Genomic DNA, 24,808 nt, shown 5'->3' on the forward strand with positions numbered 1-24,808 from the left:
GAATGGGGTCAACGCAGTGCAGATAGAGGATCATGGGAAACTCAGAGATGCACTCTCCAGATTCCCTGTCAAGGAAGAGCCACTTCCCACCTACTTTGGTCACTGTTCTTTCTTTGGTGTTGCCTCAGCTGGTCGCCTTACTTTGAGAAGCAGGTTAATGAATAAATGAACCAAGAGAAGGTGGCCAGAGGCATGCTTCTCCTGGGGAACCCTGGTCAATGTGCAAGGGAAGAGTATTAAGGCTTATTGGCTCTTTCTGTCCCAAGAAGTTGTCTTTTTATAGACAATCTGCCCTGGAGCGCTCTCTTGGGTTAGTGGAGTCTGCCATAGCCTCTCTCTGATCAATCCTGCTTCTCCCTCTTTCCTCTCAGGTTGTTATTCCCCAATAAACCTTTTGGAATCATCATTGCATCTCAGAGTCTGCTTCCCAAGTTGCTCCATGGAGCAATCTTAACAATTGATAAATCTGCAGTCTTCACTGTACTTCCTTTTGCAATCTTTCTTTCAGTTTCAATTTTTCATCTAAAAAACTGGAAAAAGTAAAGACTAAACAAAAAATTTTTTTAAAGAGAGAGTGAGAGAGGGAGAGAGAGAGAGAGAGAGAGAGAGAGAGAGAGAGAGAGAGAATTTTTAATATTTATTTTCTAGTTCTCGGCAGACACAACATCTTTGTTGGTATGTGGTGCTGAGGATCGAACCTGTGCCACACGCATGCCAGGTGAGCGCGCTACCGCTTGAGCCACATCTCCAGCCCCAAGACTAAACAAAATTTTAATGAAAGAGAGATTTAAGAGGCATAAGAAAGGAAAGAGACATGAGATACCTCATTTTGATATTGATTCAAATAAGTTACAAAGTAAATCAGGAGAAAGATGGGAAATTTTAACACTAATATAAATATAATAATATAAAAGAATTTTTAAAATATATTATATGTAGTAATGGCATTTTGATTATAATTTTTAAAAAGGATCCCTTCTACAATGCTGGTTGAAATACTTATGGATGAAATTATACGATGCTTGGCATTTATGCCACAGTAATCTGAGGTGAAGTGGATAGTGACGATAGCATGTTAACTTTACTTCCATCTTCATAAAATTTGTATTTTACTTTGCTTATCCTAAATGTAATTCACGAAAGTGAAATGGGTTACTTATTCAACACCAATAGACAATCTGCTTAGGCACTGCTTAGGCACTATGCAGGAAATACAAAAACCTGGTTCTTGTGGCCAATTTGCTCACATTTTGGTGGGGACATAGATACAATCACCATTGTGAGAAATGATTATCTTGGAACTTTCTGCCAGTTGTGGGTGTGATCCTCCTACTTCTCTTCCAATATTAATATTCTGAATTTGGGTAGGAAATATTGTTTTTAACATTGTGTAAATACTCACTTCTTATTGTAGAAAAGCCATTAAGGTAAAATTTTATTTTTATTGAATTTCTTCAGTATCTAGCCTTTGGACGTATAGATAAGTAACTTAAGAATGGACTGATTGATGAGGGGGTGTGTGCACATATGCACACACAAGGATTTGCTCCAAGACAAGCCTGAGAGAAGGCTTTGAACACAATAAAAATCTTTATTAAGATTTTAATCATTTCTTTTGCTGTCAGTCTTTTCTAGCTAGACAATAAGTGGGCTGCTACCACAAGCAAAAAGTGCTCTCCAAGTGAAACATGGATTGTTAGTTATGTAGAGATTTTACTTCTAAAGAGTTAATTTCAACAATCAACTAAATTTTGTGCCACCATTCATATGTTAAAAATCTACCCCACAATGTGATGCCATTTGGGTGTGAGGTGTTTGGGAGGTACCCAAATGGCATCATGAGGAAGCCTCATCATGGAATTAGAAGAGACCAGAGAAAGACAGAAGAAAGCTTGTTTTTCTTCCCATCATGGGAGGATAAAAGAAGATAGTCATCTGCGAAACAGCAACAGAGCCACATGCTGGATCTGCTAGCCCTCAATACAGCAAGAAATACATGTTTGGTTTTTAAGCACCAGGTCTAAGATATTCTGTTACAACAAGGGGAACTGGCTAAGGCAAATCCAGAACATACTCTTAAAAAATTCACAGAACCTAGGTGCAGTGATACATGCCTTTAACTTGGGAGCTAGGCAAGAGGATTGCAAGTTGGAGGCTCAGCAACTAAGCAAGACCTTGTCTCAAAATAAAAAAGGGCTGGTGATGTAGCTCAGTTAAAGCTCCCCTGGATTTTAATCCTCATTGCAAAAAATTAAAATAAATAAAATTATACATTTTATTGCAGAGGTTGAAGTGTTCTGAAATATATTTCTAAATATTTGAGCTTCCTAATAGAAACTCCAGTTTAATGACTTTTTCACCTCAGATACAAATTTCAGAAGAAAAACTCTTTTATATATCTGGGAAATACCTTACTTGACTTTTGAAATTGTCAGTGAGCTTCTGTAGTATGTTACAAGAGGAGACAGATGATAATCCTAAAAACTGCACTCTAATGTCCTACTCTTCACCCCAACCACAGAAAATTGGCACAATATCTGAAGCAGGGAGAGGAAGAGGCCAGTTGAGGTTTTGTTCTAATTAGATGTAGCAGGACAATGGAGATTCAGGGTCAAAATAAAATTGAATGACAGAAAACAAAGCACTATTTCTTGTACTCATGATTTTGAGAACCGATACTCTTATTGTGCTTACTGGTCATTCATTTATTCAACCAGTATTTTGGACCTACTTTGTATATAGTAGGAGAGAGATACATGTACAACATATCTCATTTAGCACAGTGAACCCATGGTAATAATAAACTATTATGATAGAAGGCCTTGCACTAGTGACTGGCTGAACCTGATAAGAATGGGCGACTCTGAAGCAAATTATATTCTTGATAAGTTGAGAAGACAGTCAGGAGTCACTTCTTTGAAGTGAAGATATTAATGCTTTTCTTTCCTATGTTTCTCTAAAACATGTTCCTTCATAGGCTTTCTCCGCTCATTCCAGCAGGAAATCATCTCTTCTTTTTTGGAGCTGCTATGGTACATTATCTATACTTTTGCTATGGCACTTATTTTAACTAGCTTTTGTTAAAGTGTCTGGCCTTTCTTTCAATACTCCTATGAAGAGGGTTGTTTCAAAGTATTTTCACCATATCATGTATATAGTAAGCGCATTGTAAATGTTATGTATATGGTAGACAAGTTACTACCAAATGTTCCCCAAAATATAGATTTCTTGCATCAGTACCCTGGGCGATTATTAAAATGCAGAGTCCTGGATCAACTCCAGTTCTAATGAATTGGAATCTCTAGGTATGCAACTGGGAACCTACATTTTAGTGAACTCACAAGAATATGAATTTCAGGATATTACATTTATAATAAAGTGTGGGAATGCAAATAGGTTTCAGCTATAATGCTGACTCTGGTAGTGGATCCACTGAATGTATTCTGAGTCTGAAACAAGATTCCATGGGAAATGTGGCTTCAAAGGCCCACCAGGGACGAGCCAAGGGAATGGGGAGGGGCCAGTTTATGTGCAGCACATTTGGCACCTCTGAATATTACTCTCGGGAATGGGGAAAGTGTTCCACATCTAAGAATAATCACAAGTCATCTTTGCAGAGGTTTTTGAGTCTTCAAGATTTTTCTATAATTTTCATGGAAATTTCAGGAAATGGAATTTTCAGGGTGGCATACAAGAATTTCAAAGAAAAATATTAATTGGGGGAAAATTCCACTCACTAAATGTTTATTTTTACTTAATGATATTAAACAGTAGTTAAGTGACATGGGGAGCCTAATTAACTGTGAATATCATTTTTGCTTTAGCTACTCAGATTATCTTTGTAGAATTCTTGTGTAGGTCTTTTTTGCTTTTGTTGTTGCAGCTGTCCCTTCTTTTTATTATTATACATGTGCTTTATAATTATTGAAGAAACTTAGAAAATATAGAAAAGAAAAAAAAACATTTAAAACAGCATTACCTCAGGATAACATCTGCTAAATGTTTCCATGCACATACATAGTCGGTTTCTATATAACGTTGAGTGACACCCAGAGAAAGCTACACAACTACTTAATTGTATAACTCTGAACCAATGGCACACATATCTGAATGTCAACCTTTTCATTAATTAAGTAAGGATAACAACCACCATTCTGCCCCAGTCAGACCTTTTTTAATGCTTCTTTTCACATTTGTTCTCAGTAATCCATAGATTGCTAAGGCTTTGATTTCATAAGTTATGTTTTCCCCTTCATAAATCTACTATAACTGTTATTTTAGATACTCTTTGTTTTTTAGACACAACTGGAAGGACAGCTGAGAATAATAATCCACCTGTTATAACTAAACTGGGTAACCCCCCAAATCATAGGTTGAAGTCCTAACTCTAATGTACTGTACTGTGTTTGGAAATGCGTCTTTAAGGAGGTCATTGTGGTAAAAATGAGGTCATGAGGGTAGGGATCTAATTTAATAGAAATGGTATACGCTTACAAGAGAAAGAGATCAATACTGTATATATGAGCACACACAGAAAAAGAATCATGTGAAGATCCAATGAGAACGTAGCCATATAACATTTAATAAGGCTGAGCACGGTGTCTGTAATTCCAGGGACTCAAGACAGCTGAGGTAGGAGGACCACAAGTCTGAGACCAACCTCAGCAATTTAGTAAGAACTTGTTTCAAAATAAAAAGGATTGGGAATACAGTTCAGTGGCAAAGCACCCCTGAGTTCAATCCCCAGCCCCCCCCCCCCCCGCCCCCCAAATGAATGTCAATGAGAAGGGATGGGGCTGTAGCTCCATGGTAGAGCACTTGCATAGTATGCATAGGGCCCTGGGTTTGATCTCCTCAATGAAATGAACAAGTGTGCGCACACCCAAAAGTCAACCAGACAGGACTCGGGAGAAACCAACCCTAGGAGCACCTTGATTTTGTACTTCTAGTCTCCAGAACTGTGAGAAGTAAATTTCTGAAGTTCAAGCCACTCAGCCACTCATTCTATGCTGACAGCTCTAGCTGACAAAAACACCATTGTTTATGAACATTTTTTTACTATCTCATATTTCGTTTTTTGTGTATAATTATAATCATCAATCCTCACAATCCTAGAAAGCGGGTGTTAATACAATTCTCACAAACAAGGAAGTTGAGGTTCGGAGAAGTTAATGGATTGCTCATACCCATAAAATAGTGCTGTTGCATATATTAAGAAAACTTCTGCCAATTTGTCTATTAACGTCATTATACTGTGCTGATATCCTATGAAAATTAAATGAGCCAGTAAGTACAGAGAACTTGTATCTTGCCTGTCCATGTGTTAAATATTATCTATTGTAATCAAGCAACACATTTGCATTGGTTGGTCCCTTTTGCTTGCATATTCCTATAGTCTCTTGACATCTTAATTAAACCCTTCTTTCAAGACTCAACTTGGGGTTGAGGCTGTATGTAGCTCAGTGGTAAAGTGCTTGCCTCGCATGTGTGAGGCACTGGGTTCGACCCTCAGCACCACGTAAAAATAGATACTGTGTGTTCATCTGCAACTAAATAAATATTTAAAAAGAAAAGACTCAACTCACGTCTCCTAGTGCTTACCTTGTCCCTACCCCCATCTCATTTATCTCCACCGGTTCTCTTCAATGTCCTCGATATTGTTAGTTAACTGTTGTTTGTAGCACTAGATTTGACAGGTCTTCGTCCTTCTGGCGCACTTTCTGAATGACTTCACGGAGAGCGCCATTAAGTAATGAGATCCGTAAATTATCGTTCTTAACTTTTGACCTGCCTTGTGTATAGTGACCTGCCCCGAGATAGGAAAGAACCGTCCTCAAAGTTCTTCCCGATGTGGCCTTATGATCTTCCCCCCTTCTTTTTGGTACTGGGGATCAAACAGCGCCTTGATCATGCTACGCAAATGCTCTGTCACCGAGCTACACCCTCAGTCCGCCTTATGGTCTTAGGCAGCTACCATGAATCTCAAAGAAAATGGGGCAATTCTCTTCCTGCCCCACTCCACGTAAAACCCAAATAAAACCTCCTCGTCTGGAAAAGTAGGAACACACAAACTTCTCTAACTCGCGGACTGCAGTAGGTGCGTGACTGCTACGCGCCTGCGCCTGCCCCTTTCGGAGAGCGTGCGGCTCCTCAGTCGAGGGTGGGGCCATACTTCGCGTTTTAGGATTGGGCGATGGAAGCCTAAACGGAAATGACGTCAAGAGCGCAAGCGCCCGCGGCCGGGCCGCGCGGTGGCTTCTGGGTGCCGCAGCCTTTCCTTTCCGCGCCTCTCCCCTCCCCCTTCCCGTCCCCGCCCCCTCGGCCGCTCCGCTCCTTGGCGTGACTCGGCACTGAGATCCCCGGGAGGAGACTCCGCTGTCGTCAGCTCCACTGTCCAGGCCTCAACCTTCCTAAGCCTCTCTCCTTCCTCTCCCGGGTTGTCTTCTCATTCAGTTTTGAAGCCGGAGGCGTCTCGGCTGCCCTGCCAAGCTCTCTGTGAGGATGGTGGGAGTGAAGCCGGTCGGGAGCGACCCTGATTTCCAGCCGGAGCTGAGCGGCGCGGGCTCTAGACTCGCCGTGGTCAAGTTCACCATGAGAGGGTGAGGCCGGGTGGGAGCACCGTGGGCCCGCGTCTGTCGACCCGTGCTTTCCTTTCACTCTTTCCGGGCCCAAGTTTCCTTGTCCTTTGCTCTGGAGGGTCCGATGATGGCCGCAGCCCCAGGCCGCTGTCAGGATTAGGCCTCAGCCCTCGGATAGGAGCCTCTGTTTATGCACCGGGGCCTTCCAGGCCTGCCCGGAGCCCTGGCTGGCCATCTCCCTCAGCTCCGGAGATCCCTGCCCTGAGCAGAGACCTCAGTAGAGCTCGGCCCGCGACACCTTCCAGCCTTCGGTATTTGCTCCTGTCCAGGAGAGCAAGCTGTCATTTGCATCTTAGCAACTCTCTAGAAGTTTAATTTTCCAAACACTTTCATTTCCTCCATCACCTGCATCTTTGTGAAGCCTTTGGCAGATTCAGATGGGGCTCTCCAACTGATCTTACTAATGCGTGGTTTTAAGGCTCGGGTAGTGCATTTTACATTAAGTTAATGTTGGATTAAGATGCTTTTTAATGTCCTTATCGTTTTGTTCCTTGTTTGGTTGTGCCTTAGGCTCCTCTGACTACGTTGGATTTATAATTGCATACATAAATTATAGTTCGAAACATATATATTACAGATAGACGAGTGACCAGACATCTAGTTTGATCAAATTCCGTTTTGGGAATTTATAATTTAGGATGACAAGGATCTTGAAAGATGTTAACTGTCTTTGGTAGATCTCAACAAAATGTATAGGTAACAAAGCTGATGAATCTGTTATTTTGGGTGTATGATAATGTTGTACTGTGAAAATGACAGGTTGTAACTAGGCATTGAGAACCAAGATTCAGCTAGTGTTCATATTTACTGATAGATTCCCGCCCCCCCACACACCATGAATGTCAGTACTTAGAGGGTTTAGAGGTTTCCCCTTGACCTCTGGCATTATTTATACATATGTTAGCCCTGGAGAAATCTACTCCTGATATCAGTTTATGTAACATGTTCTCTCAACCAAGTAATTTTCTGAATATAAAGCAGTATTTTGAATGTCAAAAATGTTCAACTGTTGAATATATAAATGGTGGCATTAGGATTAGACAGTTTTAGGGGAATGAGCGTTGCATATAGATTTTAAAAGTTAGCTCTTCCTATTAGCAGCCTGAGATGATCTGTGAAAATGGTTTGTTATTCTCTTGACCCAGAAAACTCCACAAAATCATGCGATTCAAGAGGTTCAAGTCTTCACATTCATTTTAAGGACACCTGGGAAACTGTGAAGGCCATCACAGTCTATGCATAGCCAAAAAGCCAGCAAACATCTGAAAGATATCACTTTAAAGAACCAATGTGTGCTATTCCAAAGTTACAGTGATGGAGTTGGGATGTGTGCCTAGGCCAAATATAAGGGCTGAACATAGGGTCCAGTGGCCCAAAAAGAGTGCTGAGTTTTTGCTGCACATGTTTAAAAATGCGGAGTAATGGCTGAACTTAAGGGTTTAGATGTAGATTCTCTGGTCATTGAAAATATCCAGGTGAGCAAAGCACCCAGGATGTATTGCTGTACTTAGAGAGTTCATGGTCCAATTAACCCATACGTGAGTTCCCTCTGTCCCATTGAGATGATCCTCATTGAAAAGGAACAAATTGTTCCTAAACAAGAAGAGGAGGTTGCACAGAAGAAAAAGATACCCCAAAAGAAAATGAAGAAACAAAAACAATTGGCACAGCAGCATAAAATAAATGCAAATAAAAGTGAAACAACAGCAACAAACAAGTTAGGACATATTTTTGGACCAGCCTCACACAGAGTTAAAAAAGGGTAGCACGTTGGATTTATTAGGGTGGTATATATTACTCATATGATATGTGAATGTTTATTTTATTAAATTGAAGAAGTTAGATGATCCTTGATGGTTAGATGATTTCTAAGACATGTCTAAAAGAAATATCTAAATTCTATAAATGTGTCTTCTCAGCTTTAACAATTTTGTAATTCTTTTGACTTATAATAAGGGAATACCTGTACAAATTTAAAGTGTAGAGGCCATAGTAGAAAAAAGAAGAGAAGATTCCATCAAGGAGTCTTACTTTTCTAATTCTGGTTAGTTGGAATTTTTATACTTTTGTCCTAAGTGATATTTTCCCCCTTACCATAGCAGAGGAAGAGGTGAGAAAGTAATAAGTACTTATTAATTGGAATGAGAAAAGTGGAAAAACATATCTATTAAGGAAACTTCCATTACCAGAATGGCATTATGTAAGCATAATTATAAAACATTGGTTGTTCAAAAGCTGTTATATTTAAAAACAGTATTTTAGTGGAAGGAAAATTATTATAAGCAGTGCTATTTTTGCTATAGTTTGTGGATATGTATGTATGATATTTATCCTGTATGATGTTTATCTTGAAATGGTGGATGTATCACTTTTGTAGACAATGTTTCAATTTTCTTAAAGCAGGCTTTACTTTGTAGTTAGGTATCATTGTCACTGTGTAAGAAGGATGTAGTGGTCATGTAGTTTGTCCAAATGAGAGAGAGAGAGAGAGAGAGAGAGAGAGAGAGAGAGAGAGAGAGAGAGAAGACAGACAGACACATACATATGTTTAAGTTACATATAATATAAAATACTGCATATTTTCAAATTGCTGAGAACTGAAGGTAGTTAACTAAAAGAAAATGTTAGCAGGCTTGACAGTTTGTAGGAACCAGGCCCATAATGTTAGTGAGTGAAGTAGGTAAGTTCTAAGACTAATCTTTAAGGACATATTGAGGCCTTTAAGTAAACTTTTTAATTGAAGGTTTATTTTTTTCTGAAAAATTTAATTAAAGTATATATAAAAATGTGTACCACTTATTAAAGTATACAGTTTGATGACATTTCAAGTGATCACACCTATCTAACCAACAGTTAGATGAAATATAGATAATTATCAGCAAGTCAAAATCCCTACACCCCTGAATTTTAACACTTTATATTAGTTTTGCTGCATTTAAACTTTATAAGAAATGAAAAATACAGTATTGTAGTTTGGCTTCCTTTTAGTAGCATATAAATAGTTTGATCTTAGCAATTGATTTATAAGTAACAATGAAAGCCGTCCTGTACTTTGCTGTTTTGGAGTTTTGGGAATAATGGTTAACAGTTGGGATCTGGGATCAAATTCTGGCTCAGTATTTCAATGGTCTTGAGAGTTGAAAAGCTTAAATTAAGTGATAGCAGTTTAGGAATCTTGTGAGTTTTGTAATATAGTTAAGTGCCCAATGAATGTTACCTATTTTATGTAATTAATAGCAACCCTTAGTTTTGGTACATTTATAAATTGCTTATTTTGAAGTTATATGCTCCAGAGAAATAATACTTTTTTTTTTTTTTTCGGTACTGGAGGTTGAACCCAGGAGTGCTTAACTACTGAACATATCCCCAGCCCTTTTTTATATTTTATTTTCTCTAAATAGTGAGTTACATAAGCCCTCGATAAATTGTTGAGGCTGCCTTTGAACTTGCAATCCTCCTGCCTCAGTCTCCTGAGTCTCTGGTTGCTCCTGGGATTATAGGCCTATGCCACCACACCCAGGACGAAAAATAATACTTTTAAATATGACTTTAGAAAACACATAAGTTTCCTTTATCCATTTCCATCTGTATGTTTATACAAGCTGTGTTGCTAAAGATAGAGCATGGGCTATTGTAACAAATAGGGAAGAATAGTTAACAAGTTCATAAAATAGAATTATAGTTGTAAAGAAAAGCTTTATTAATAAGAACCTAATATAGTGCTTTCAAAGAAGGCTGATTTAGGAATTGACTGCTCTGATTGTGTCCCTGCCACTAACTAGGGTGTTGGATCCTTGGTAAGATATTTAACTTTTTCTGGTCTTCAGTTCTTAAAAGATTGTAAGTTCTTATAATTTACACTAGTTTTAAAAATTTTAGTTTTTTGAGTTTGTTCTTTGTATATTGTAGAAGGCTAGAAGTTCATTTTCTGTATTCTCCCCTCTAAAACCATAATTTAAAATTAAAATCCTTCTTACATATCCGTTTTATGTATCAGACTAAACGTAAGCTTTTTTTTTTTTTTTTTTTTTTCCCATTTGTAAATCTCTGGCCTAGGTGATTGATCTCTGGACCCTTTAGCAATAAGATCAAAACTCCTAACCCATGAGCAGGGCTGCTAATCAAAGTTGTTAAGAGAGCAATTTAATTTTGAAATTCAAACTTACTGGTATACAATAGTTTAGAACTAGGAAATGTTTTTGGAAAATCAAATCTTTATTTTATACTTGTTCCTGAACTCAGCTATAATGGAAATTTATTTCTTTTTTTCCTTTTTTTTTTTTTGGCAGCGGGGAAGGTTGGTGCTAGGAATTGAATCTGAGCCTTGCTCATGCTGAACACATGCTCTACTACAGAAATTTGCTCCTCAACCCTGAAATTTGTTTACTCTTGAATGCTCATGTTAGAGAAGGCAAACATCTTATTTAGAATCAATTTATTTGAATGACTGTCATGAAAACATGCTGCCATATACATGTATACTTTTGTATATATTTGTGCTTCTCTGTTTTGTTACTTATTTTGAATTTTGACTGAAGTTGTAACCCAAGATGGCTAAGTAAAATTAAACAAAATATTTAAATCAGGTTAATTCTTGAAATAATTATTTGAATGGTAACATTTTAGTACAGTCAGTTCAACTACAGGATGTTTCTTCAACAATGGTTAGCTCATTGATGATTGATCAATAGTTGAGAGGTGATATGTATATAATGTGGAAATTGTGTTGGTTTTCTGTATGATCTTTTTCCTAAATAGTGAAGAGCAGAAATAAAAATAAAACCTTTGGTTAAAAGAAGAAAAGCCCTCAGCCATACAGGCAGTTTCCCATTCAGCTTTAACTTGAGAAAGTTAATAAAATTAAATATGAGCACCTATACTGAGCACTTGTTCTTCAGAAGGGTTGCAGTTCCTCCTGTTGCTCTCAGTGGCAACCCCACTGATTCAGAGCCCTATTTCCACCTGTACTATCACAATACCTGTAAGTATCATTTCCACTTGACTGTTTTGTTCATTTAAAATATCCTCTGAGGTAGCCTACCTGCTGGGATGTCCACCTATTTCCTGAGTCCAAGTTATTACTGTTTTTCTTGGTGATCTAGTAACATAGTTTCAAGTGCTTTGACTCAAGTTTCTATTTTTCATAAATCCTCATATTTTGAGTGCATGGTTTTGCAGTATGGCAGTTTTCAGAAACGGATATATTGTGTCAGCGTGAATATGTGTTTAAATTCAGTTAATGTTAAATTCTCTGTTTTCAACTCATTTAATTTTTTAAAAACTAAAAATGCCATTTTATCATTAAAAAGAAGGAAATTATGGATATTTGAAAAAAATTCATATCTAAATTCTCTTTTCCAGTTCCACATTGCAGAAGTAATTAGTGTTAACTATTTGTTATGTCTTGCCTAATTTTTTCTATGTATTTACATATATAGTTTGCATTTTCATACATATATAGTATCAAAATATGATCATAGAGATAGTTTTGGTTGACTGTACATGTGTTTCTGAGCCTGAGGATTCTTAGATCCAAATATTCTTTTTTTCAGAAACAATAAATTTAGTGCTTAATAACTGGGCTGGGGATGTGGCTCAAGCGGTAGCACGCTCGCCTGGTGTGCGTGCGGCCCCGGTTCGATCCTCAGCACCACATACCAACAAAGATGTTGTGTCCGCCGAGAACTAAAAAATAAATATTAAAAAAATTCTCTCTCTCTCTCTCCTCTCTCACTCTCTCTTTTAAAAAAAAAAAAAAAGAACTGCGTAGTTATTTTCTTAGCTTTTTGATGTGAGGCTTTATAATGACACAGGACAAAAATGCTGAATATGTTAAGAATGGGGTTGATCGTGACTTGAGTTAGTATTTGTTTTCATTTTGTGCTGTAGAATTTGCTTTTTCTAACATCCCTGTCTGCTAAAACCAAGGTTTTTTCTCATGTTTATTGAGTTATAATGTGCACAGTGCCCAATTATAAAGGTATAATTCAGTGAATTTTTACAAACTGAACATACGAGTGTAATCACCTCCCAGACAAACAAAATATTACTAGCTTCCAGAAATCTCCCTCCTGTCACTAAATCTCACAATGGTAACCATTGTCCTGATTTATAAATCATTGAATTATTTTGCCTATTTTGAAGTGTGTGTAAATGGGATCCATAAGAGTATATGCTGTGTAGTTTTTATTTTTGTGAAATTTCTTCTTTCTCTTGAGATTTTACATCAGTTATTTTCATTGTTGCATAGTATTGTATAAATGACTATAATTTACTCATTCTAATATTGATAAGAATGTGAGTAGATTTCTTGTTATTTACTGCTAAGAATATTACTATCATTAATTTTTTTCTCATGTGCCTTAAGGTTAACATTTTTGTTGGTGATATACTCTGGGAATGGTCATTGGTAGGTAGGTATATGTCTAGCTTAGGAAATAATGCCAATTCCTTTTTTTTTTTTAACCCCAAAAGATGCTTATTCTAATTTGCACTGTCACAAACAGTATATGAAAATTCAGTTGCTCCACATTCTTAAAAACAGTTCATTCTTTCTTGTTTTACTTATTTTGGTGGAGGTGGTTTTAACTTACATTTCCCTACTAACTCCCGAAGTCGAATACCTTTTTTATTTTTATTGATTGTTTGGATAATTTCACTTGGCAAATTACTGCTCAAGAAGTTACAGTTTTTTTTCTGGATGCCATTATTGTTCTTTTTTATGTATTAGAGTTCTTTACATATTAGATATGTTTTATGAGTATTTTTTCTCAATCTGAATTGCCCTCTCACTTTTATTTATTTATTTATTTAAATATTTAATTGATTTTATTTTTTAAATACATAACAGTGGAATGCATTACAATTCTTATTACACTTATAGAACACATTTCTTTATATCACTGTTTGCATATAAAGTATGTTCACACCAATTCATGTCTTCATACATGTACTTTGGATAATGATGTCTGTCACATTCCACCATCATTGCTAACCCCCTGCCCCCTCCCTTCTTGTCTTGCCCTTCTGGCCTTCTCACTTTTTTAACGGTGTCTTTTAATGAATGAAAGTTCTTAACCTTAGTATATTCACATACAGGAGCGTGGTGGTGCACACCTGTAATCCCCATGGCAGCTCAGGAGGCTGAGGCAGGAAAATTTCAAGTTTGAGACCAACTTCAGCCTCAGCAACATACAAGATCCTAAGCAATTTAGCGAAGCCCTATTAAAATAAAAAATAAAAAGAATTTGGAGGTGTGATTAAGTGCCCCTGGGTTCAATCCCTGGTATCAAAAAATATATATGTTTATGTTTTTTAAATATATTCAATCAAATTTATCAAATATATTCTAATACTTCCCATCTGGAATTTGTTTTTGCATATGATGTGAGGTAAGGAGTTCAGATTCATTCCCCCCTTCCCCATCTGAATAGCCAGTTGATCAGCACTACTTATTGAAAACACCATCCTTTCCCCACTGTACGACTGAGTCAACTTTTAATCAATCAGATGTAGGAGGGATCTGTTTCTGGACCTCATTCTTACTTTGATGAGTTTATTTATCATTGTACGGGTTGGGGTTGACTACCCTCTGTTTAAAATACATGGGTTTCAAATTTCAGGACTTTGGAATATTTGCATAGATTTTACCATTTAGTTATCACTAATCTGAAAATCTAAAATCTACAATGCTTCAAACTCTAAAACTTTATTATTATTATTACTTTTTGCAATGTCGAGAATCGAACCCAGGGTCCTTTGTATGCCATGCAAACACTTCAACACTGAGACATATCCCCAGCCCAAAATATGAAAATTAAAGATTCTCAGCCTGTATGCTAAGCTGTAGGCTCAGTACTGTGTACTCTTAATTAAAAAGTTTTATAGTAGTTCTTAATATGTGGTAATGTAACTTCTTCAATTTTGAATCTCCAAATGGCTCAGTTTGTCTTTGGTATTTTCAAATAAATTTTGGAATTTAAATTTGGTAATTTCTACAAGAAAACTTCTGGAATTTTACATTAATTCTAAAGATCAAGAAAAGGAAAACTAATATCTTGAAAACACCGAGTTTTCCAGTTTATGAACTTAGTATATCCCTCTATTTATTTAGGTTTTTGTTTAATTTCTTTCCATGCAGTTGGAAGACCTAGCAATATTAAACCTGAGAACTAATAAAATATTTGTATTAAGACAGTGTGGTATTGGTACAAGTATATGTAAATAGCCCAGTGGAAAAGACTAATGTGTCCAAAGCCAGGAATATATATTAGTTTGTTTTTATTTTATGTTTCAATTGCCATATACTTTTAAGATATAAATTAGTACAATCTTTGGTATTATTTTACTAAATGTCTGTTTTTTCTTTTCCACAGGTGTGGACCGTGTTTGAGGATTGCCCCAGCTTTTAGTTCTATGAGTAATAAATATCCACAGGCTGTTTTCTTGGAAGTAGATGTACATCAGTGTCAGGTAAGGGAAAGGAGTCCTTGTTTTCTTTTACTTTTGAATAAATTTGAAATCCAATGTGAATATCTTTTGTTTATCTCTCTATGCAGGTAGTACTTTGTCCTTTAGCAGGTAGGAAAATGTTATCATTTTTATGAATGTCATTCTGGCTACATTAGTTATGAAAGGTAGCACATTGTTGTATTTGTATTGGATTTGTATTTTTTTCCAGATGTAAAATTAATATAATATGGTTACAGTAACAGATTAGGCCAATATTCCTGATGAACTTAGATGCAAAAATATTTTTTAAAAATTAGCAAATTGTGTTCAACAACATATTTAGAAGATTGCATATTGGTTTTATTCCAGAGATGTAAGATGTTTTAATATATGCACATCAATAAATGTAATTCATCACATTAACAGAATTAATTAAGAATCATTAAGTAATCTCAATTGATACAGAGAAGGCCTTCAACAAAATTCAGCACCCATTCATGATAAAAACTCTAGAGGAACTAAGGATAGAAAGAAACTACCTCAACATCATAAGACTATATATGGAAAACCCAAAGCCAACCTTATAGTAAATGGGGAAAACCTAAAAGCATTTTCTTTAAAATCTGGGAAAAGACAAGATTGTCTACTCAGACTACTCCTATTTAATATGTTGCTAGAAATTCTAGCCAGAGCTATTAGGAAAAATAAGGAAATAAAAGGATAAAAATAGGAACGGAAGAAGTCAAATTATCACTCTTCGTAGATGATATGATCCTATTCCCAGAAGATCCCAAAATAACTCTACCAAAAAGACTGCTAGAGCTAATAAACAAATGTGATAAAGTAGCTGGTTACAAAATCAACATTAAAAAACCAATAGCTTGGGGTTGTGGCTGGGGTTGTGGCTCAGAGGCAGAACACTGGCCTAGCATGGGTGAGGCACTGGGTTCGACAAGATATTTTAAAAAAAAAAAAAAAAAAAACACAATAGCTTGGGCTGGGGTTGTGGCTCAGTGGCGGAGCATTTGCCTGGAAAGTATGAGGCCCTGGGTTTGATCCTCAGCACCAAATAAAGATAAATAACATAAAGGTATCGTGTCCATCTACAACTTAAAACACACACACACACATACACACACATACACACAAATATCAACAGTGAATCTGCTGAGAAAGAAATTAGGAAAGCAATTTCATTTATAGTAGCCTCAAAAAATAAAATAAAATCCTAGGAATCAGTCTAACCAAGGAGATGAAAGACCCTTTACAATAAAAACTGTAGAACATTGGAGAAAGAAATTGATGAAGACCCATGTTCATGGATAGGCAGAATTTATATTGTTCAAATGACTGTACTACCAAAAGCAATATATAGATTCAGTGCAGTCCTGATCAAAATACCAATGACATTCTTCACAGAACTAGAAAAAAGAGTCTTAAAATTCATTTAGAAGAATAATAGCCATATGAATTAAGAATAGCCAAAGCAATTTTAAGCCAAAAAAGCAATGCTGGATGCCTCATAATACCATCTTCAAATTATACTACAGAGCTACAGTAACAAAAACTGTAAGATACTGGCGTTAAAACAGTTACACGGACCAGTGGTACAGAATAGATGACAAAGAAACTCACACAGGTATAGTCAACTGATCCTTGATGAAGGTGGCAAAAACATACATTGGAGAAAGACAGCCTTTTGTTTTTTGTTTTTTTTTTTAAAGAGAGAGTGAGAGAGAGGGGGACAGAGAGAGAGAGAGAGAGAGAATTTTAATATTTATTTTTTCTTAGTTCTCGGCGGACACAACATCTTTGTGTGTGGTGCTGAGGATCAAACCCGGGCCGCACGCTCGCCAGGCAAGCATGCTACCGCTTGAGCCACATCCCCAGCCCAAGACAGCCTTTTTAACAAATGGTGTTGGGACAACTGGTATTCCATATGTAGGAAGAATGAAACTAGACCTTATTTCTGATCCTGTACAAAAATCAACTCAAAATGGATTAAGAACTCAATTAGATCAGAAACTATGCAACTTCGAGAAGAAAATGTAGGGTCAAAACTCTAGCTTTTAGACACAGCTAACAACTTTCTCAGTAGGATTCCTGAAGCTCAGGAAATGATGCTGATAGTAAATGAGACAGCATCAAATTAAAAAGTGTCTGCACAGCAAAGGAAACAATTAACAATGTAAAGAAGGAACCCATGGAGCGGGAGAAAATCTTTGTTAGCTACTTTTCTGATAGAGAATTAATATCTAGAAAACATAATGAGCTCAAAAAACTTTACACCAAAAAATCAAAGAATCCAATTAATACATGGTCAAAGGAACTAAACAGTAACTTCTCAAAGGAAAAAATGCAAGTGGCCAAAAAAATGTATGAAAAATTGTCCAACATCATTAGTAATTAAGAAGATGCAAATCAAAGTACACTGAGAATGTATCTCACTCCAGTCAGAATGGCAGTCATTAAGAATACAAATAATTATAATAAATGCTGGAGAGGATGTGGAGAAAAAGGAACACTTCTACACTGTTGGTGGGACTAAATTAGTACAACCACAATAGAAATCTGTATGGAAGCTCCTCAAAAGAATAGGCATAGAATTACCTTATAACCCAGCTATACCACTTCTGAGTATTTATCCTGAATAATTAAAGTCATCTTACTGCACTAATCCCTGCATCCCATGTTTATAGCAGTATATTTCACAATTGCCAAACTATAGAATCAGCTTAGGTATCCATCAGTGGATGAATGGATAAAGAAAACATGGTATATATGCGCAATGGAGTTTTAGTCTTCCATAAAGAAAAATAAAATTATGGTATTTGTAGGAAAATGGATGTAATTAGTAACCATCATGTGAAGTGAAATCAGTTAAACTCAGTTTAAGGGTCATGTTTTCTCTCATATGCCAAAGCTAGACAGGAGAAAGGAAAACAAAGATGGGAGTGGATTTCCTAAAAATCAAAGGGATATCAATAAAGGAACCAATTTGTGAGAGATGTGGGGAGGGAGGGGGAAAGTGCTAGGGAGTGATATTGGCGAAATTATATTGTTGTGTTGTGTGCATGTACATATATATAACAACAGATCTCACCAATAAGTACAACTATAATGTAACAATTAAAAAAGGGAAAAAAGGGTAACAGATCACCTGGCAGTTCCATGTTTTACATTTTTAAAAAAATCTTTTCAATATCTAGATTTATTTATTCTACTAAGGCACTGATTGACTATAAAGTCATAATAGGGAATTCTTGTATTTGATTTGAATTGATCAGTTAGTAATCTTATCTCTGAAACTATATATTCAGCAGAAATTTTAAAATACTGATTACTCTTGATTGATATACAGTGTTGTAGGTAGATAAATTGCCCTGATGACTTAGTTGAAATGGCTGTATGACAGTTCTGTATTTGCATATTTAGAAATATGTAGAACTCTTAAGGAAAAAAAGAATTTTGGAAGGTTCTTCCATATACTAATTATAGAATTTTTAGTTCTAAGGAACAACTTTGCAGCACTTTTTTTTTTGAGACTTTGTATTTGCTACATTTCTGAGATGGAAAATTTTTAGAATATCATATAGTTAGAAGTTTGGGGATTTGGCGTAAGTCCTGCATCACACATCTGTGTTTTTGTACTTAAGTCATATGTTATTGGACTGTATCACTTCACTAGTCCTTATTTTAAATATAGTATTCACTATCTCTAATCTGAAAGTGCTTTCCTTTGGAACTCTGCTGTCTGGTGTGGAAATCACTAGTACATGTGGTTTTTGAGTGCTTGAAATGTGGCAAATTTGATTTTACCTGTTTCTTCTTACTTTTTTATTGTGGATGCTAGAAAATTCAAAATTACATGCATAACTCATAGGTCATGATATATATTTATTTTGGATAGCACTGTTCTAATATGTTAGTAATTGTTTTTTTCACTTACATGGCTAAGAAGATATCCCTAGGCTCTCTTTGTAGGTTTTTTTCTTTGAACAATATAGTGGTACCTTTTCATAGTATTTGAACATATAAAGTAATACATTTGCTTTACTACTTTTTTTTTTGTGGTGCTGGGGATTAAACCCAGGGCCTCTCACATGCTAGACAAGTGCTCTAGCACTGAGCTATACCCCCAGTCCCCAACTACTTTCTAATACTTATCCACAAAAAGTTTGAATCATATTTCTTACTGGTTATTAATGGCTAATTTATTTGTGTTATAAAATTGAGTTAGGGCAGAATTTTAAAAGATAACTTGCACATTTGTGGATGACTGGAATTCTCTGTTTCTATAAAAGTAGAAATTGGGTGAGGGTTGCAATACAAAAGACATTGCCTCCTTTTTATGGGTAGATAGGCAACATTTTTCAGATATGTACTTTTTCTTAGTAGCGTTGGTTTGTGTTAACTTAGCAATACCCTTTGTGGCTGCTCATTCTGAGAGATACATACTGTGTAATTATGAGTTAACTGTCGAGTATAAAGCACAATTTCTGTATTGTAAGCTAATTATTCTACTGGATGAAGTATTTTTATAGTAAAACTTAAAAAATAGGGTTGTTCTTTTTTGTGGGTAAAGGTAACATTGCTATGCCTCAGTAGGAACTCTCTTAGAAATAGGTCTGCTTCTTTTTAACAATTAGGAATATGTTGTCTTACATATTTTTTTAGTTAAAGCTTGTGATATTTAACTTTCATAAAGGTATAGAATGAATATTCAAAATGGTTAAGATTAATTTTAATTTATAACAGTGTTTAATTTGCCAATTCTAGGGAACTGCTGCCACAAACAATATATCAGCAACACCTACGTTTTTGTTTTTTCGAAACAAAGTGAGAATTGATCAATATCAAGGAGCAGATGCTGTTGGATTAGAAGAAAAAATCAAGCAACACTTAGAAAATGACCCTGGAAGCAATGAGGACACAGATATTCCAAAAGGCTATGTATGTAGATAGAAAAATGAAATAATAATATCATTATTTGGTTGAAATGAAATGAAATTGACTATGTGTTCATATTTTTTCTCTTACTAATTCAGAATATTTTCATGTAAGAACTTTGAAACTGAAGTTGACTATTGAGTGTTGGCTGTATGTCTGTGTTATAACCTTAAAACTACATCATAAACTACTTTTTCCTAAATTTCTCCAGCTAAATTTCTTTCCCACTTGTTTTATCTGTTCCCTGAACTGTTTAAATAGCCACATTCTAATACTTGTTTTATACTTTATCCCCACAAAAGTGAAGAAATATGTATTGGAAAGTATTTCACTTTTTATAACTATGTAAAATAATTTGTGAATTTTAACATGTGACTATTACCTTCTGAACTCCCTTTGCCACCACTTCTTATAGTTTTCTCTATCTTTTTAAATGTATTATTACCTCTTTTCTGGCATTCATTTTTTTTTCTTTAGTTTAGTTTTTGGTTTAATTTTGTCTTAGAATCAAATGTAGTATCGTGTTTTCCTAAGTTTTAAGAGCAAATTAAGAGCTGGGGTTGTAGCTCAGTAGTAGAGCACTTTCCTAGCATGTGTGAGGCACCTGGATTTGATCCTCAGCACCACATAAAAATAAATACAAGTATTAAGTCCATCTAAAACTAAAAAAATATTTTTTAAATAATAGAGTAAGTTAAAACCTTTTTTACATAATAACGAATAGTCTTTGAAAACTAGTCTAAATAACTGTAATGCAGTATTTTTATAGTTTGAGAGCTATTCAGAAAGGAAGTAAAATTCAGAAGTATCTCAAGGTAGCAGATTTGTTTATACAAACTTGTAAATTCTGCATACTAATATGTTAATTTGATAATTTTTTTGTATACATTTTTCACAGTATTGCTGTATTGGTAGATCAAACAATGAATTTTTAAAAATGTTACCTCTTAAGTTAAAACTAATATATTTTAAAATGTGTATCAGATAAATTAAAGCAGATCTACATGATAGAGTAATCTGTAAGTCCTTTCAAAAATCTTTTAGTTCATGCTGAGTAAGGAGAAAGTGTAGTCAGGTAAATAGGAGAGATTCTTTGTATGTGTTTAAGGAGTGTCAAACAGTGTCTGTAATGTGTGATACTGGCATTAATGATTTTAAGTTCGGGAAGTACAGTTAGTGTTTATTTAAAATAGAACTGTAATTTGAAGTTGTAACATCCAATTAGAAAGTATGAACATGTTGTTGAAGTCAGGGCTGATAATTACTGAGCTGGGCCCATTTTGCCTGTCATGTAGCATGCCAATCACTGAGATGACAAGTTTTGTAAAAGAGAAAGTTTATTCACAAGGGAGCCAAGTGTGGAGATGGAGTGTAAGTCTCAAATCTGCCAGTCAGAGATAGAATTTAGGGATATTTATGGGGATGTGACTTGGTGGTAAAGCACCCCTGGGTTTAGTTCTCAGTACTACCCCCCACCAGAGAGAGAGAGAGAGAGAGAGAGAAAGAAAGAAAGAAAAGCAAACAAGCAAGCAGGGTGGTCTAAGACCTGAGAAAAAGTGTAGGTAACTTTGTGGCTTTCCAAAGTATGTATGTTTGGAAAGTAGAGAAGTTAATGTGATCTCAGAACAGAGAAAGAAATCACCTGTTGGACGGGACCAAGTGAAGGCGCAGTGGTTTAAATTGGTCTAAGCTAGATAAAAGCTGCCTCCAAGTTCCTGAAAAACAACTTAGGCAACTGTTACTATCCTGATCCACATTACAGAGGTTTTATCTCTAGCAAAGTTAAATAGTCTTAACAATATATTTTGATTTCATCATCAGCACCTCTCAGTTTTTATTTTAGTCCTTGTAGCTCATGTCCTTTATCTAAGATTATCTTTTAGTTTTATACAGCTTGGGATCATCCCTAGGGCAGAATTTGTGATATCTCAGAGCCCATGTTCTGTAAAACATCTTACACAACAGTTAGAAAGGAGCAAATTAGAATCAGAAGTAAAATGTATAAAGGATTGGTTAGTGTAAATGAGATTAGGTCAGCTGTCTTTGTTAGCTGGCAGTTTTAAGCTAGAAGAGAGGTCTTAATTCTTTTGATGCTTTCATTTTGGGGATTGTGTTTCAGGTAATTCTGCAAGAGGTACATGTTTACATTTGTAAGCCCTTTTTAGTAAATGCTTAACAGAAGGTTGTAGCCTGTTGAACTTGGTTTCAGTGACACTGTTTAAAAATTTTTGGAAATCACTTAACTTGTAAACTGTTGTGTTTGTATTTTTGTATTATTATTTTTTCCTTTATTGCTCAGTGTGTTTGCATGAAAAAAAGTCTTAAGAATATGACAGTCCTGCTAAACAGTGATACTTGTTTACAAACATCAACCAAGTGTGATATCAGTGTTTTGGTCTCGGGTAGGATCTAAGGTAGGGGGTGGTGGAATGAGTTTTAAGGAATAAAAATTTAGTTTTCATGCAAATATTGTATACAAAATGTGCAAAGCTATTAAAATGTATGCATATTTTTTCTATCAGGTATCACTCAGGACATTAAAGTTTTGAACTATTTAGGTCCTATACGTTTATTAAATATTTAAAGCTAGTAATATGTTCCTAGGAATATTCTTACCATACAAATAGACAATTAATAGGGATAAGAGTCACTGAATGAAAACCTGTATCTTAAGTAGTTTTTTGATAAAAATGTGGGTTTCTTGGAATAAAGAGTTTTAATCATTATGCTCTAAGACTCAGAAGCTTTGCAGTTTTGGTTTTATACATTCTATTGTGAAACTTTTCAAAAAACATTTATTTAAGTATTTATTACATGTGGTGTTTAATTATTTATTATATGTGGTATTGGGGATTAAACCCAGAACTTTGTACGTGCTAGGCCAGTGCATTAACAACTGAGCTACCTCCCCAGCTATTTTGAAACTCTTAATTTTACAGGCGCCAGAGTTAAAAGGATATGAGGAATTTCTTTAAAAACTGACTGAACAAATATAATTCACTATAATTTTTAAGAGAAATTACATGTGTCTCTTTTGGGGTATGGAGATATTGCAAAGATATAAGTATGATACCCAGAAGCTAAAAATCTTAATAAATTCTTAATCAGATATAAGAAAATGTTTTTCTGAAAAAGATTTTTATTTCTTAAAATTGGTTTTTAAAGTTTGGAAAAATTTAAAGCATTGTATCTTGTTTCTCATGCATTTGCTAAAAGAGTAGGTAGTAGACAGTATAGCTTCAGATATTCCCCTTCATGCTTTCTGCTAGGTCTTCCTCTCTTCAGAAGTTTGAATGCTAGGCACTTTTGAATGGAGCTTGTGCTGCCTTGTGTTCTGAATCTTTAGATATATTAGTGTATTTCAGTACTGTGGAACTTTTGATTACTTAACTTGTTCAGGGATTTTGACGTACAAATTTGTCATAGTCGTCAAAATGAAATCAAATTTATGTAACCCTAATTTATGTAGTAAGTAGACAAACCTTTGTTGAGCCAAAAATATAGAAAGGTTCATATGACTTTCCTGTGTGTCCTATGTTGGATTTTTCTCTCTCCCCTATAAAGACTGAAACTTCTTTTAAAAAATTTAGACTAGTACAATAGATTACATATACACCCTTCACCTGTGTTTGTCAGTTGTAAATATTTTGCTGTTTTTGTTTTACCTCACTGCCCACTTTCAGTTTTTGCAGAATTCTGTATAAGTTAAGTTATAGACAGCTTGATGGTTCATCTCTTAATATTTTAACATGTAGCTACTTAGGACAAGCACATTTTCCTGTATAAATAACCATGGTACCATAATTACTTCTAATACATTTAATATTGATCCAACATCTCTAATTTCTTATATTCAGATGTTTTTAATAATCCTCAAAATGTCCTTTTTCCCAATCTAGGATCAAATTAAAGATCATGAATTGCATTTGTTATTTCTCTGGTGTTCTTCAGTCTAGAAACCTTTCCCTATCGTTTTTTTCCTTTCATGACTATATTTTAAAATTTTAAATTAACATCATTCTAATAATATGGAAACTACTAGGCACATGAGTAGATCTAACATTCATTTATGTGACTGAGTAAATGAATTTTTAATTTTATCTAATTTTAAATTGTTACATGTGGCTAGTGTCCATCATATTTGGCAGTTCCAAGCTAGACTATTCCACAATCTGAATTTATCTGATTTTCTTATGTGTCCTCATTATTGGCAAGTTGATCATATAGTTAGATATTTCTTTTTTATTGTATATTTTTAGAGTATCATTTTGCAGTTATGTCATAAGTCCTAGAATAATAATGTCTTGTCATAGGTAATATTGTATAAGAAAACACTTCAGTGCAGGTGTTTACTTTCTTTTTTTTTGTTCTGCGGATCAAACTCGGTGCCCCATGTATGCTAAGCATAGCACTGTACTATTGAGCCACATCCTCAGCCCTAAAGCAAGTATTTACATGTGGTATTTTTGTGTGTGTGCCCCACAGTAAATCAAAATAAAAGTTATATTAAATGATTTACTCATTTAGTTAATGTTCATCATTAAGATATTAAAAGTATGATTGCAAGGTTATCTTCATATGTAGGGTTTTAATCCTAGTGGTATGTAGGTAGATAAGGACAGCATTTAAAAGATTTTGCCAGGACTACCCTTTCAAGACAAATGTTCATAAAGTTCAGAATAATTTTACTACGGTAAAATTTTGCTCTGTAGCCTTCCTTTTCTTCTTACCATCTTTTTGAATTGGCTATGTTACCCTGAGTAAAACAT

General features: G+C 35.3%; 2 protein-coding genes across 3 annotated transcripts in view; one reads left to right on the forward strand and one right to left on the reverse strand.

The window, feature by feature from the left end:
• Nucleotides 1–6,083, reverse strand: part of Wdr7 (WD repeat domain 7) — a 327,637-nt gene extending 321,554 nt beyond the window's left edge. The window contains exon 1 of the mRNA XM_040272677.2: nt 5,602–6,083. Coding sequence (XP_040128611.1) covers nt 5,602–5,618 — 17 coding nt within the window. The 5' untranslated portion in view covers nt 5,619–6,083. The remainder of the gene's footprint in view (nt 1–5,601) is intronic.
• A 205-nt stretch (nt 6,084–6,288) lies between these two features.
• The window catches only part of Txnl1 (thioredoxin like 1), a 32,243-nt gene continuing 13,723 nt past the window's right edge, over nt 6,289–24,808 (forward strand). The window contains exons 1-3 of one of the 2 annotated variants that reach the window (XM_078029969.1): nt 6,289–6,599; nt 15,014–15,110; nt 19,869–20,042. In XM_078029969.1, coding sequence (XP_077886095.1) covers nt 6,502–6,599; nt 15,014–15,110; nt 19,869–20,042 — 369 coding nt within the window. In that variant the 5' untranslated portion in view covers nt 6,289–6,501. The remainder of the gene's footprint in view (nt 6,600–15,013; nt 15,111–19,868; nt 20,043–24,808) is intronic. The other variant, XM_005323041.4, reaches the window with a different exon arrangement.

Source organism: Ictidomys tridecemlineatus, chromosome 13 (genome assembly GCF_052094955.1).
Source record: "Ictidomys tridecemlineatus isolate mIctTri1 chromosome 13, mIctTri1.hap1, whole genome shotgun sequence".
NCBI lineage: Eukaryota > Metazoa > Chordata > Mammalia > Rodentia > Sciuridae > Ictidomys > Ictidomys tridecemlineatus.